The sequence below is a fragment of the Thermobia domestica genome, chromosome 17 (assembly GCF_964235325.1).
Source record: "Thermobia domestica chromosome 17, izTheDome1.hap1.1, whole genome shotgun sequence".
NCBI lineage: Eukaryota > Metazoa > Arthropoda > Insecta > Zygentoma > Lepismatidae > Thermobia > Thermobia domestica.
The window spans coordinates 109,198,018-109,212,928 of NC_137470.1; the positions used below are offsets into that span (position 1 = coordinate 109,198,018).

The window sequence follows — 14,911 nt, forward strand, 5'->3', positions numbered from 1 at the left end:
AGTATGAATCGGACTAGTGATGAGCAAATGCAAGACCAAGACCAAGACCCGGGTGGTCTTGTTCTTGGTCTTGGTCTTGCACAAGCGGTCTTGGTCTTGGTCTTGCAGTGGAACCCTCGGTCTTGGTCTTGGTCTTGGTCTTGCACACCTAGTCTTGGTCTTGGTCTTGTTCTTGCACACCCAGTCTTGGTCTTGCTTGCAAGAGTCTTGCAAGTTTTGCTTTTAAGAAATCTATGATTTTCATAAGTAAATTTTACTCTGGATATAAGGGATAATAAATCCTACATTGCGTTAATAGTGAGGGAAATACAATGTATGTTTCTAAATGTAATATAGGGCCTATTTTACCTTCGTGTAAGTGTGATGATACTGTACAACATAGGCGATGACCTTTACTTTTTTTTTTCAATGGGTGATCACGCTTCACTACTTATAAGATAAATCACAACATTTCGTAATATTTTTATATGTTTTAACAGATCCAATACTCCACTGGTTCCCAAACTGGGGAGGCTATCCCTGACAGTGAGACGCATGAAAGAAAACCAAGACGGCACAAATTACTGAAATACCATAAATTGCAAAATTATTTTTACACTCTAAAGGCGTCAGATTTTTTTTTCTTTCCTACCACGATTAGCTCATCTTTGTATTGAACAATCTCCCAATTAAATATTGAAATTTTGTTTTACTGATTCTAATATGTACTGTATGGGGCAGAAAAAGAACATACGCAAAAACGATGAAACAGTTAGACTTTCGAAATGTGGGCATGGAGAAAAAAGGAGAGAATCAGCTGAGTTGAACGGAAAACGAATGCGAAGGTTTTAGAAATAGTAGCAGTAGGGGATAAAAGAAAGATTTTAGATGTAATGAAGAGGAGGACATTGGCTGAGGAGGAACTGTATTATGAGGGACGTGCTAGAGGGAGGGGGCGAAGGAGATCGTAGTTGAAGAAAGATATTAAGACAGAAAATTGCTACGTTAAGACTAAGAGACTAGCTGAGGACCACAATCATCGAAGCTTCTCAGCTGCAGCAAGTGACCTGCCAATAATGGCAGAATAGCTATTATTATGACGATGATGATAAGTTTTGCAATATTGACCAAAAAAGAGAGAACAAATTAAAATAATAATAATTAAACCTCTTAATATTTTAGAATATGAAGTGAAATTAAATTTGTGAGTTTTACGTCCTACGATTATGCCGGCTAGGCTAAAGGAGACAGTGATGATGAAAAATGAATGAAAATGGTGGAAAGAAGAAAGTGGGAGGAAAAGGAAGAACCACGAGGAAACCCACGCACATGGTGTAGTCCACCACAAAGTTCACTTGGCGGGGGCTGGGATCGAACGCGGGACACCAAACACCAGAGCTGAACGCTCTACCACTGAGCCACCGCTGCCCCAATATTTTAGAATAATTTGAGTGAAAACTGAAAACGACTCAACTGTCTGTCTTTTTATACATACATATATATATATATATATATATATATATATATATATATATATATATATATATATATATATATATATACTCAATTTATATAAATACTTTTGACCTACATTAGAAATACACAACAACGGCATCAAACTTCAAGTTATTTGAAATAAGTACGAAATCACTCTCAGTTGTGAATATAGATTATTTATTGTTGTATAATGTTATATCGTTGAATCCTAGATATGCCGTATACTTAAGGGGGCTATAAGTTATATTGATAAACAATTATTCAACATATAAGCATCCACCTATGAAATCAAACTTGCGGTCACATGCGCTAAGTTTTTGTCAATGTCATGAAAATGTTATTTCAATATTAATTTTATAAGTACACATTAAAAATTTCCAACGGATGCTTGAACCTCAGAGCCAAGGCCATATCCATGTAGTCGGCACCTATGGTATACGGAATTGCCGATGTTCAATGCTACATTTCCCGTTAGTTTTGGAAGAAGAACACCATTCATATGTTTTTGAAATGGAATTAAATATCTACTTTAACGTCCCACGATTATAACACTGAAGCTAAGGGAAACAGTGATGATGAGAAATGGTGGAATGAAGAAAGTACGAGGAAACGGGGAAACCCACGCACAGGGTGTTTGTTCACCAAAAAAGCTCACATAGCGCAAGCTGCGATCAAACCAGGGCCCCATGTACCAAAGGTGAACGCTCTGCCACTGAGCTACCGTGTCTATAACATGCTCTAGTTTATTTTTGCTTATCCACTTCTTATGGACACAACTATTCTTCATATGATTTCCCAAAATCCAATCATGGGCCGTCGTGAATGATCAAATGATGACCAAAGTAAATCAGACACTGAAGTTATTATAGCTTGTAACAATTCATAGAATTATGCTGTCGGACGTCTCGTGAACAACCGATTTCCGGCGGTATTTTTACTGGAGCCAAGAAGTTCACGTGAAAGATGTAATGATTTTTCTTCTTCCTTTTTACATTCTATAAAAAATTCAAGTAGTGTTGGTACTTGTGCAAGACTCTTGCGCAAGAGTCTTGGTCTTGGTCTTGGTCTTGCAGGTATGGTCTTGGTCTTGGTCTTGCACTCCTTGGTCTTGGTCTTGGTCTTGCATCGGGATTCCTGGTCTTGGTCTTGGTCTTGGTCTTGGTCTTGGTCTTGGTCTTGGTCTTGCATGCAAGACTCTTGCAAAAACTGCAAGACCAAGACTCTTGCGCTCATCACTAAATCGGACAGAGGGCGGTCCAATGAATGACTATCGAAGTCAGACCTGCGCTATGCAGAAATGCATGGTTGAGAACTCTGCAATGCGCGCGCAAGGAATTCCCCAAAGAAGCGGAGGGATTCCCGGGAAATTGTCCAAGGAAAGGGGGCTCGAGATGAACATCGAGGGCGAGTCTATCCACCAGTAATTCATAAGTCGTGGTACCAGGTCGAAAACTCGAAAAGATACAAAATGGCGGACAATGTTTACGTGCCGTGTGTGGTTGCATAACCAGCAGGAAATGAAAGAGGCAATCGAAGTGTGGTGATGTACGTTGTAAATGGCTCCAGGAACAATTCCGACAACTAATGCATACGTACGAGTGTGGCAGCACTTAAGTAAATCAAACGGTATGCAAAGCACTGATGAAGCATTATGTGCTAAGCAGTTAACGTAACGAATATACGCAAACTGGATTGCAATGGGAAAAGCATGACAACATTCGAGCATGACAACATTCGAGTATTACAACAAACAAAAAATGATGGACATGTCGTGTTTGTCCATATCAACAAACAGAAATCGTCATGTTGGTAATGTGTACAGTATTAATCATAAGGTAAACAGTAAATACCCAGATGTGTAACCACAGAAGAGATGCATGAGAAATTAACTTACCTCTATCATTAAAGTAAATGTTGGAAGTGTCGTCCATTCATGCGAATGCATGCTCGTACCCGTCTTTGCAAAGATCCACGTACTCGTGATAACATGTCGGCATCCTGTTGAATATGTCCGCAACATTGTTCCACCCTTTCTCGAAGGTCTTCTAATGTTGCAACAAGGGTAGCTTGCGATTTCACATGGTCCCAGAGAAAGAAATCTAAAGGATTTAAGTCCGGGGAGCGTGGTGGCCAAGCAATAGGACCCCCACGTCCTATCCACTTTCGTCCGAATCGGGCATGTAAATGTTCTCTGACACGGTTAAAGAAATTTGCTGGCGCTCCATCATGCATAAACCACAGTCGCTGGCGCCTATCGAGAGGTATATCTTCGAGTAGACGCGGCAAATCGTGTTAGAGAAATCGCAAATATGAGATCCCAGTTAATGAATTAGGAAGGAAGAATGGTCCTTCGAACTGATCACCTAAGAGTCCTACCCAACATTTAAGGAAAACCTAAGCTGATGTCCTACCTCCACTATTGCATGTAGATTCTCAGGGGCCCATACATGAGAATTGTGAAAATTTACAATGCCATCCCGGGTGAATTGTGCTTCATCAGTAAATAGGATGTCATCAGTAAAATGAAGATTGCCAGTAATTTGTCTGCGAAGCCACTGCCAAAACTGCATCTCGCCTGAAAGACTGTGGGTGTCAGAGGTTGGACACGTTGCAGATTGTATGGGCACAACTGCTGTTCATGGAGAATGTGGCACACGAGAGCACTGGATACGCGTTCGGCAAGTCCCACACGTCTTGTGCTCGTTCCTGGGTTTTCGTCCACTAGCTGTAGCACGCGTTCTTCAAATTCAGAGGTACATTCTGTCCTTGGCCTTCCCGACCTGGAACAATGTATAAAGCTCCCGTGTTCTCGTAGCCGCTGATGTATTCTGATGAATGTTCTTCTTTCTGGTTGTTGTCTCGTAGGGAAAGTCTCGCGATATAACTTAGCGGCCCCTACCGCATTCCCGTTTGCTTTGCCGTACATAAAGTGCTTGTCAGCATACTCAATATTACTGTACATTGTATCAATGGCAAGGTAAACAATAATTTAGCAACACAGTAATAGCACTAATTAACACTGCACAAATAGAAGCCCCGTGGCTTTGCAACACTACTGAAACTATTGCACTGTTCCCCGCAATACGGTGAAGTAAGTACATCCACAACACTGTAAAGGCACGCGCATTTGACACCTATTCAACACACAGAACTACTACATTCACTGTAGGCGAGAAAGAAAAGTGAATACAACGAACCTCTACACTCTGAATCATTCTCCCAAGGGACTACTCCGGTAGGACGAAAGCATGTAGACCTGTAGCAGAACCCTTCAGGCAACATAAACAAACGTGGAAAGGCAAGCGTGTTTCCAATTCACGTCTGTAATGGAAACAATGTACTGTTCTTCCATTCCGTATTTCCTGGCTTACCAGCTGATTGACAAGAACTGCGTGCACAGTTTTTTCTCTACGTATACGTACAAGAGATGAACCAAATAATGAGCAATCTACAGGCGCTCGGTTGATTAAGTTATTGTTGCTTTAAACGAGCTTAGGAGCTTCGAAGGACGGGACCTACGATTTGGAAAATCTGGGATCAGAACCACTGCATTCAGTGGGCACTTCAGAGGATTTGAACCCGCAACATCATGCACCCAAAGTGAGCTCAACGTCTGTTGCAACCCCTATTCAGACGTTGAGCGGGCTTGCATGTTCTACCAGTGTTCCTTTCGGCCACTCCATTCATTTTCGCGCATCGTTTGTTTTACCTTGGTATTGGTACAGTAAAGGACTACTCGATACTTGTGCATTCGTCGTAAGAATGTGCTCTGAAGTAGTTCACAACATGCACCACCACCTTTCTTCGACTGCCTCTCTCATTTCCTGCTGGTTATGCAACCACACACGGCACGTAAACATTGTCCGCCATTTTGTATCTTTTCGAGTTTTCGACCTGGTACCACGACTTATGAATTACTGGTGGATAGACTCGCCCTCGATGTTCATCTCGAGCCCCCTTTCCTTGGACAATTTCCCGGGAATCCCTCCGCTTCTTTGGGGAATTCCTTGCGCGCGCATTGCAGAGTTCTCAACCATGAATTTCTGCATAGCGCAGGTCTGACTTCGATAGTCATTCATTGGACCGCCCTCTGTCCGATTCATACTTTTTGAGATATTCGTCTCTAACCTTCATTTCCCACACTTTCGACAGCCCCTATCTCCGTTACGAAGCGTTTGCGGACACATGTTTACTAAGACTTTTTTGTTAGTTTTGGCGTGTACTATCCACGGTTTAATTTATGACCATTACTTATTAAACACCCTGTATAAGACAGTGGTGCCCACCCCCCCTTATGTCCATGAAGCACCCCCCCAATTGTCTATCCGTAGGTGTTCTTCCATGAAAAAATCTTTTCGATTAATTTTTACAACCTCTCAAACATATTTATATAGATTTTTACCCCCCCCAAATATTTCAATGACGCAGTTTGCGTCATAGCCCCCCTCTGTGGGCACCCCTGTATAAGAAAAGATCACGCGGGCCACCCAATGGGAAGTATCACAGTAATAAACCATGCACTTCTTTTTAATCAGGGTTTTAAGTACAGACAGTATCGAAATTTCAAGAACGGGAACAGAACTTGGAGGAAACAAATACTATCCCTTTGATATTCGGCCTCTTACCAGCAAGAGATGGTAAGACAGAGTTTTTCAATTTGGTGAAGGCTAATATTATGATTGGAATCCGAAATTAAGCAAATTATATTTCGAGCAAACATCAATAACATCTCTAAGAACACTGTTCCAGGAAACGCACATTAGTGGGTGTAATTTCCACTTTAATCAGTGCTTGTGGAGGAAGATTTGGGAATTAGGACTCATAAAAGACTAAGTCAGTTCCAGAGGTGAGGCTCTGCCTCAGAATGTGTTTTGCCCTAGCAGTTCTCCTTATAGAAGATATCGATATTGGGTGGTTTTCTATTATTAAAGATGCATCACATCACGAAAGACTTGGAAGGTTTTTACATTCTCTTGTAGAACAGTGGTTAAGTAATAATACCGGTTAAATAATACCAGCATTGACATCTTCGTGTAGAACTGCTTGAATCAAGACCACAGAAAGAATAATGCTGTTGAAGGTGGAACTACAGACTCAAATCATAAATAGGTAAGCCAACTCCTAAAGTATACTGTTTGGTGTAGTATATATAAATAAACTACAGCGACTACCTATATCAAAGAAGACTTTTAAACATTGAAGGAAAACTTAGACAACGTCACTACATAAAATTGAAGGGAAGAATTAAAAAAAAAAAAAAGATTATGTAGCCTCAAAAGATGTCAAGAAATTCTTGAGGAAAACGGCACACATTCAAAAGTTGGAGTAATTTTTTTGTTTGTTTCAGAAGAGAAGCTACGTTGTTTATTGTTTTTATTATGGTGATTGTAAGTTGCCTTAATCTACCATTATAATTATCTGTAGATATTGAAAAAGTGTTAATAAAAGTTATATTAAAAATATATATATATATACACACACAAATATAATATTTCTAGAAGTTCTTTAAATATGGACAGGCGTTTGACCAAAGATAAGGATTTGTTTACATTGTCCAGTTTCGGCCAATCACAAAAAAGCATTTGTTTACACTTTTCGGATGTGTCTACAACGTATCCTAGTATTTTTTTTCACTTTTCTGTATAATTAGTCCTTATATTTGGATGCATGTTGAGTTAATAATGCTTGCATATTATGAAAGTTGATTTTGGTCTGCTTTTAGTATGCAAAAGGGCCCAAGTTCCTTTAAAAAACACTTCATGTTATTTTTCCCTGGAACAAGGTGCTGGCTACACCAGTGTTATAAAATTTTGTAGCAGTTGATACTGTGTTCTTTTTCTCTAACTGAACACCCGAAAATATTCCCTTAGGAAGGTGAATAAGTTATTTCGAATAGTACCGCAAATGTTGATAACGCAAGTGTTGCGCTTTCGGCTGATTTTGACACTAAAGTGATAAGATCTGTGTAATAGTAATAAAGGGAGTCCAATAAAGAACAACTTTTGAAATACCCGCCATTTCTGTTCCAGTAATTGGCAGCACTGAACGTTACAGGATTTTCATCTTGTCTTTATGGTTTTCATCTTGTCGTGCCTGATCGTCGTCTGTTTTCTGTACGGGTAGGAATGGAGTGCTGACGTCATTTGTAATAAATTTTCACTTTGACAACAGCTGTTCCGTCGGAAGTGCTCAATTCCTACCCGTACAGAAAACATGATCGGGCACTATTCGGAGCTCTGTGACTACTAACCACGAAGTCAACAGATGAAAACCGTGTAAACGTTCAGTGCTACAAACTTACTAGAACAGAAATGGCGGGAATTCCAAAAGTTGCGTTTTTTATGGGACACCCATTGACAAGTTTGTCACAACAATGAAAGTCAAATTACTTCTGTTGGGGATGGGTGATGACCTTTGAAACTGAAGGTAATTCTAGAAGTTAATTAACAATAGAAAGGTTTTGAAATTAGTTTACAGAATACGGTGTCAACCAGGAAAAATAGAAATAATACGTATTAATTCATAACTACAACATTAATTGCCTCCTTCTACCAAACAGGTTCTTATTTGGATGTTTACAAACGTGAAAATTCCGTGTCATAGTCGTATGGGCATCCATAATAACTTTTTGAAAATTCCTGAACAAGAGTACGAAAAAAGCTGGTCCGAGGAAATTTGCCACCCTCTCCCCTAAAATCTGCGGCTCTGGGCCATGGCCTATTTTGACCCATGCGTAAATACGGCCCTGTGTGTAGAATATATTTGACATTAAAATTTAAAAAAATAAATAAAAAAAAAGATATTGGTTAAGGAAGCCTCGTATGCTTTGCCTGGTGAAAGTGGTCGGGATATTTTTACATTCAGATGGGCATTTTAGTATTTAATAAGAATTGCATAATATATTTTTAAAACAATTACCTCACTGATTCGAAGTGCAGCAAGACTGTCGCATGAGACATCCCGTGGAATCTCAGAGTATCTCATTGTGGCCATGCTATGTTCGGTGTCCCTCTGTCATAACATTTCGTTCCTGAAAGAAAAATAAATATACAGTCACTTTAATATACGGATATTTTGCTATTCTACAAGAATTCTTTTAACATATTGATAGGTAAACAAATACTTAGGAAAACCTCTTTCTTGTGCGTCTATGCTACAAGTAATATTAACAAGTGGTAATTAAATTGACGAGGAAAATAAGTAGACTAATGACGACAGGAAATACGTATCACTACACTGAGTCTCTTTTGACTCATGCTGCTTCCCGCCAATTGTGTACAGCAGACGATTTCCGGTGTTGTCCTGCTTCTAACACGCAAATAAACAGTTTCCATGAACTGATGCATTTGTAAACTACGAACAGTAAAACGTGGTAGCTTTGCAACTTCTAAGTTGCACACTTGCCTTACTTGAGTTCACTTTTGAAGAAATATGCATTTTTCTGCATGGCATATTACTTACTACTCAAGTTGGCCATTATCGGTCTTGGAACTTGGCCATGTTGAAGCAACGTTGTTGCTATGTTACTTCTGTATGTTGGATACTTACGTGATCTCATTTCCCAGAAATCTCTTCAGAACATTCTTTTGTTGCTGTTTTCAGGATGCCAATACACCCTCCCCTTAAAAAGAAGGGACGGAAAAGACGTGAAATGAAAACAGTTTCATCAAAAATATAAAACCTGCATTTTCTGTTTGTTACTCTTACGTCTACTGTCGGACGAGCGTATCAACAGATTGACGCTATTACAGCTTCACATATATTTTCTGCATTGCAAACAGCTCACATTATAGTTTTGCTTCAAAATAATTTGAAGCAAATTAGATATTTGAATAGGGCACATATTAGTTCCTAAGTGAAATCTTGACCCGGCTATGGTAGGTCTCATAGTTTTGGAACAACGGACCTTTAAATTTCATTTTTTTCATGTTTTTGGCAGCCTGTAACTCCGAAAGGAAGCATTTATGCACCCAGGTTAGTTTATACTTTTTGTTTTATCTTGGTGTCAGGAACCATCTCCCAAACGTTGTCTGTTTTGTTTTAAAACACCCTGTACATTACATTCAATCACGTGAACATCAAACTCAGAGTTGCATGATATCCTATACATACCTGATTATCGTTTATTTACTTAACAGCACCGGCAGTTCAATAGTTTAACCCATGCCAAAACACTGATTAAGTTGGTGTTGGAAAGGGTCTTCTGAAGTGCCTGAAGTATCTACTACTGAATATGATCTAGTAAATAAAGTTTTTTATAAAGAATAAAATAAAATAATTTACTTACTACAGGTATGTTTAGAATCCTGCTTTCAATTCTCATTTAATTATTCATTTATATAGATTTTGTTTGACAATGCACATCCTGCATTTACAGTGTAAAAATATGGCAATGTAAATTCACGTTCCTAAAATCATACATCACAACTACCTTTTCTACAGAGAACTAGCTACATAGTTGTAATGGTGTTTTCTTCTTTGATTTCGGCATCTCTACTTGCGGCATTTATGCGAATCTCATTACACATTTATCTACACGGTTCTAGTTTCATGGAATCTACAGTTATGCTCCTAGTTCCCTAGCAAAATAATATTTTAAAAAGAAAAACCTTACTTACTGATATTTAGAGATATGTACATGCACGTTCGATCACAAGCAATAACACGTTAAGACTAAACCTGAACTTTTACCTTAAACAATGAATATGCAGGTGCTGAAGCGTGATAGAAAAAATAATCTCAAACAATAGGTGATTCAAGCATGCCAAATATTAATTCCACATTGCATTCAATTTCACAACAAAACACTATCACCACTTCTACTTTATTACATCCGGAAGAGTGCAGTTTAGGGTACATACACGGAGAACAACACATTGTCAGCCCATACTAACTATAGTATTTGTTATTTCTTTAAATTAGGACTTCAGGGATACTTATGAATACATTACATATTGTTAATACCTGACCATTACAAAGATGTGAAAGTGTCATTTTTTCGTTTGAGAGTTGATCGCTAGAGACAAAGTTATTTATCGCTCCAGTTGTTCTTGAAGTTAGTTTTATAGAATATCATTATCAAAGCAACAATAAAAATTACTGACCTAAACAATTTTCACCGAATTGTTATTAGCGGTAACATTTTTTTTTTTTAAATAATGAAACAAAAATATGGGGCAAATACACAGTTTCCTTCTCACACGTAAACATTTCATGTCCCGGTGCTCTTCTTCGTCATTCTTTTCACGCTGTCTGGCAAGTGTTCCATTGTTGTGTGGAAATCTGTTGAGACGCTGAAAATTACGTCAATTTAAGAAATGTGGGTGTGAAATGGAAGTGAAAGTTAAAAGAAGATATGAAGATGGTAAAAGAGAAAAAAAAAGAGATGTTTGTGACGTGCATTGTTTATCAACTGCATTGTTACAGGTTTACGGTTGACATATCCACTTACAATTATTTGTTTATTTTGAATTGTTTCTCAGATTAACTCCGTTGTAGGTGTGTCGAATTGAAGAAATCCGAACAGATTTTCTCATCTTTATATGATGCGCTCACTTCCTTTTAGTTTCTTGGAATCTAATATTCTGCATATTTTGGTGAAGCTAGTTATTAAAATAAAAATATTATTACTGTTGAACAGGATAAAAATGTTCAAAGGTGATACATATAACAATCGAAAGATCTGAGATGAACAAAACGATGTAGAGGGCGGAAGTTAGTGAAATGTCTTTTTTTTTTTATCGCGGATGTAATGTCTATGAAATACACATAGCATTTGATTTCGTTCTGAGACAAAGTATGGTTATTTTAAAATGCATTTTTATGCATGTTTTGTCAATTTTCAGCTTGTAGGTCATTTTATTTAAATCTTAGTCATTTTCTTGTTATTCTTATTAAGTTTCGATGATCTTCGTTCTTCTTCGTAAGCTTCGGTAATTTTTCATCATTTTTGTCATTCTGGGAGGGGGGGGGGGCACGGTACATCAGTGGTAGAGCGCATGTGGTCCCTGGTTCGATCCTTGCCCAAATTTGTGGTGGACAACAGAGTGAGTTTTCTCGGGGTACGCCCATTTCCTTTCACAACATCATTCTAAAGCACGTCTTCCATTATCATTCACTTACCATCCATCTCTCAGCCTAAAAGGCATAACCATGGGACAAATTTAATTTCATAAATATCAGCCTCCAATCCATCCCATTATAGGTCGTTAAATTACTTTTCCATATAATTTTTGAACCACAGAGAAGAGAACTAGCCACCTGCTTCTACCACCACAATGATCCCAGTTAGTAAGGTTAGATGAATGGGTTAGAATGTGCCTTCGGGGACAAGTTGACAAATGAAAAGGAACTTAAATTCCTGAATGGTAAGTAAATTTCACGCATATACATACACACAAGAACTGAAATTGTAACATAAAAAAAAAAAACTACATATAGGAAAAATGAGCTACTAGTCTGCCATTCACGGATGATTTATTTATAAAATTATTACATTTACTGATTATATTTTTTAAATACTGTGTACAATTAGAAGAAAAACATTCGAGGGAATCATGTATATTTTTTTTTCAGTGAGATTGACTTTGCTCACTCGTAAAGAATTTATCATTAAATGTAAAATTCCCTTCTTACTCAGCAGTATTATGTCCTGCACATTTAAAAGTATATTTTCAACACCATATATACATCAAAAAAATGTAATGCAGGGTGGCGCAAAAGTACTATACACCCCTGCATTTTTCAACTATAGCATCCTAGTTTATGGATTTACTTACTTCAACTGTTCCGGGCTTAAATTATCAGTAAAAAGATGTTAAGAGCAAATAATGAAGAAACTAGGTCTACCTGTTTGATAAGAAATGATGAATACAGTGAGCAGATCAGTACGGAGCTGTATACCTACTTTGAACCACCTTGTATATTACAGCTCAGAATAATGCAACAGGATTAACTTTCCTATGAAGTGATTATTATTATTATTATTATTATTATTATTATTATTATTATTATTATATTTTATGAATGGCAAGTCTCATTTGCAAAAATTAATTGTTCTTTCACCATATGCCTCAGAGCAAAATTTCCAAAGTAAATAGAAGTTTAAAAAAATAAAATAAAGTCATTCTGCGGATATCTAGGAATTGATTCGAACATTTTGATTGGCTAATCATGTTTCATCTATTCTCATTGGCCATTCCATTCTGAATTGGAGACCCGCCAAGTGAACTTTGTGGTGGACGAACAATGAGCTTTGAAATGTAGAACACAACATTTTGTATGCAAAACTATGTAATTCTGAGAAGTATTGCCGATATGTATGGTTATTGTTTTCATCTATGTACATTAGAATATTATTTATTTTTTATTTATTTATTTATAGGTTTTGTAATAATCACTTAACCCCTTACATTTCTAGGTCTATATTTTCCATTCACAAAACCACAAAATTATTACAAAAAAAGGCATCCTTTTTTGTTATTTACTCATACGAAGTTAATGCAAACTAACCCTATAAAAAGTTACGAAAGTTTGATAGTTGTAAGCAAGGGTACTGTACAATTGAAAAAAAAAAAAAAAAAAACACTCAAAGTACAAAAATATAATATTATGGCAATACCGAAATTACACATTACACCAGTTTTACTTTTAGAACATACCTAATGCTTACTAACATTATTATTTTTAAAAAAGTTTTAAAGTGTGACAGTTCTCACTTCAGAGTAGGGATGCCGAAATTTTCCGGAATCGGAAATTTCACTTTCCGGATTTTGGAAAAAATCCGGAATTCAGAAAGATCCTGAATTGCGAAAAAAAAATCGAAATTCTTGAGACATCGGAATTTTTCCGAAATCCTGAATTTTTCCGATTTTACTTTCCGGAATCCGGAAAGTAATCGCTACTTCAGAGGAAAGGCATAATCTGTTAACACTGAAAACTGTATATTTCTATACATTTAAAATATAAATAATAATAATTGCAAAAATACTAAAAGCACCCTTTTTAATCATATCATGTATGTACTAAAGTGATTCTATAAAAAGATTAAAATGTTCCATAGGTGTAGATTATGAGCAATGACAATTTGTAACAAAACCTAAAACTGTATATTTCCGTACATGTAAAATACAGTATTATATATATATATAAATACTAAAAGCACCTTTTTTATTTTTTAACCATATCATGTGTGTTAACGTGATTCTATAAAGTTTCAAAGTTGTAATTTACGAGCAATGACACAATTTGTAACAAAACTTAAAACTGTGTATTTCCGTACACGTAAAATACAAAAAAAAATAAATAAATAAATAAATAAATAAATAAATAAAATAAAATAAATAAAATAATTACAAAATACAAAAAAAAAAACCTTTTTACTTTCTAACCCTACCAAGTACGTGTTACGATGAATATACGAAAAAAAGTTCCAGAAGTTTCATAGTTGTAACTTTTGAGCAATGGCACAATTTGTAAAAAAAAAAAAGACCATTAATGTTTGACAGTGTAACCTTTTGCAGGGTTTCTCACGATCTACTGAAAGAGCAAAATTTAAGCGCTCATTTGACACCTGGATGAGCCCAATAACTTCAAAAATAAGAAAGTTATGGTAATTTTAGTTCCATGATGCTGAAGGCCGGAAAGTGAAATTGGCGCCAAATTCACATTTTTCAAAAATTTCTCTCCGACTCATTTCTAATTCAAAAAACAGAACAAAATAATTTAGCATAATTTCATTGGTATTTATGTATGAAAAAAATGAAGAGAATCTGAGACATTGAAGCATGGTCATGCTTCAAAATTAGGTGATTTACCATGGAATTACCCTACACACAATCCAGCTAAAGATAATCTGAACAGCCAGGCTTTATCACAGGCTTTTTCACTCGCCTAATTTCTTCACGACATACTTGACTAATTCTACAAGTGGATTGTTCTTGTATACTTCTGGTAGTTTAAAGTCACTAAAATAGTCTTTTATAGTCTTTATGTAGAGACGCAACGTGACCCGAGATAGACGCCATTAAAATGCTTGCATATCATGTATTATTCAGACATTTTCCAATTACCCAACAGGCTGTCATGTAGCTATCAAGTTAATGGTTACTCCTCGGTTCCCCAAAATCTCTACTTCAGGGAGTAAGCCTTGACAGACCCTGTCAGTTTTTGACAAGATAATTACCTCTGCTATGATCTTTTAAAACCAACTGTGAAATTCTCACAGAACAAAGCACATTGTGTATATTAATAAATGTACAGCAAAACACATATGTAGGAAAGTTATTTCATACGTTTTTGTATTATTTTTGTTTGAATAATTGGAACTTATAAATCAGTACCTATAAGTAACCACTACATGAAAAACATGTAGTTGTCTTCAGTAGCAATACCAGGTGTGATCAAAAAATACGATGAATAATTTTATTAGAAACAA

At 36.7% G+C, this 14,911-nt stretch overlaps 1 protein-coding gene across 8 annotated transcripts in view; it reads right to left on the bottom strand.

Annotated features, from left to right (window-relative positions):
• RalGPS (Ral GEF with PH domain and SH3 binding motif) overlaps positions 1-14,911 on the bottom strand; it is a 385,336-nt gene that overhangs the window by 109,892 nt on the left and 260,533 nt on the right. For all 8 annotated transcript variants that reach the window (XM_081744128.1, XM_081744133.1, XM_081744127.1 and 5 more), the window contains one exon: positions 8,395-8,506. In XM_081744128.1, coding sequence (XP_081600254.1) covers positions 8,395-8,469 — 75 coding nt within the window. In that variant the 5' untranslated portion in view covers positions 8,470-8,506. The remainder of the gene's footprint in view (positions 1-8,394; positions 8,507-14,911) is intronic.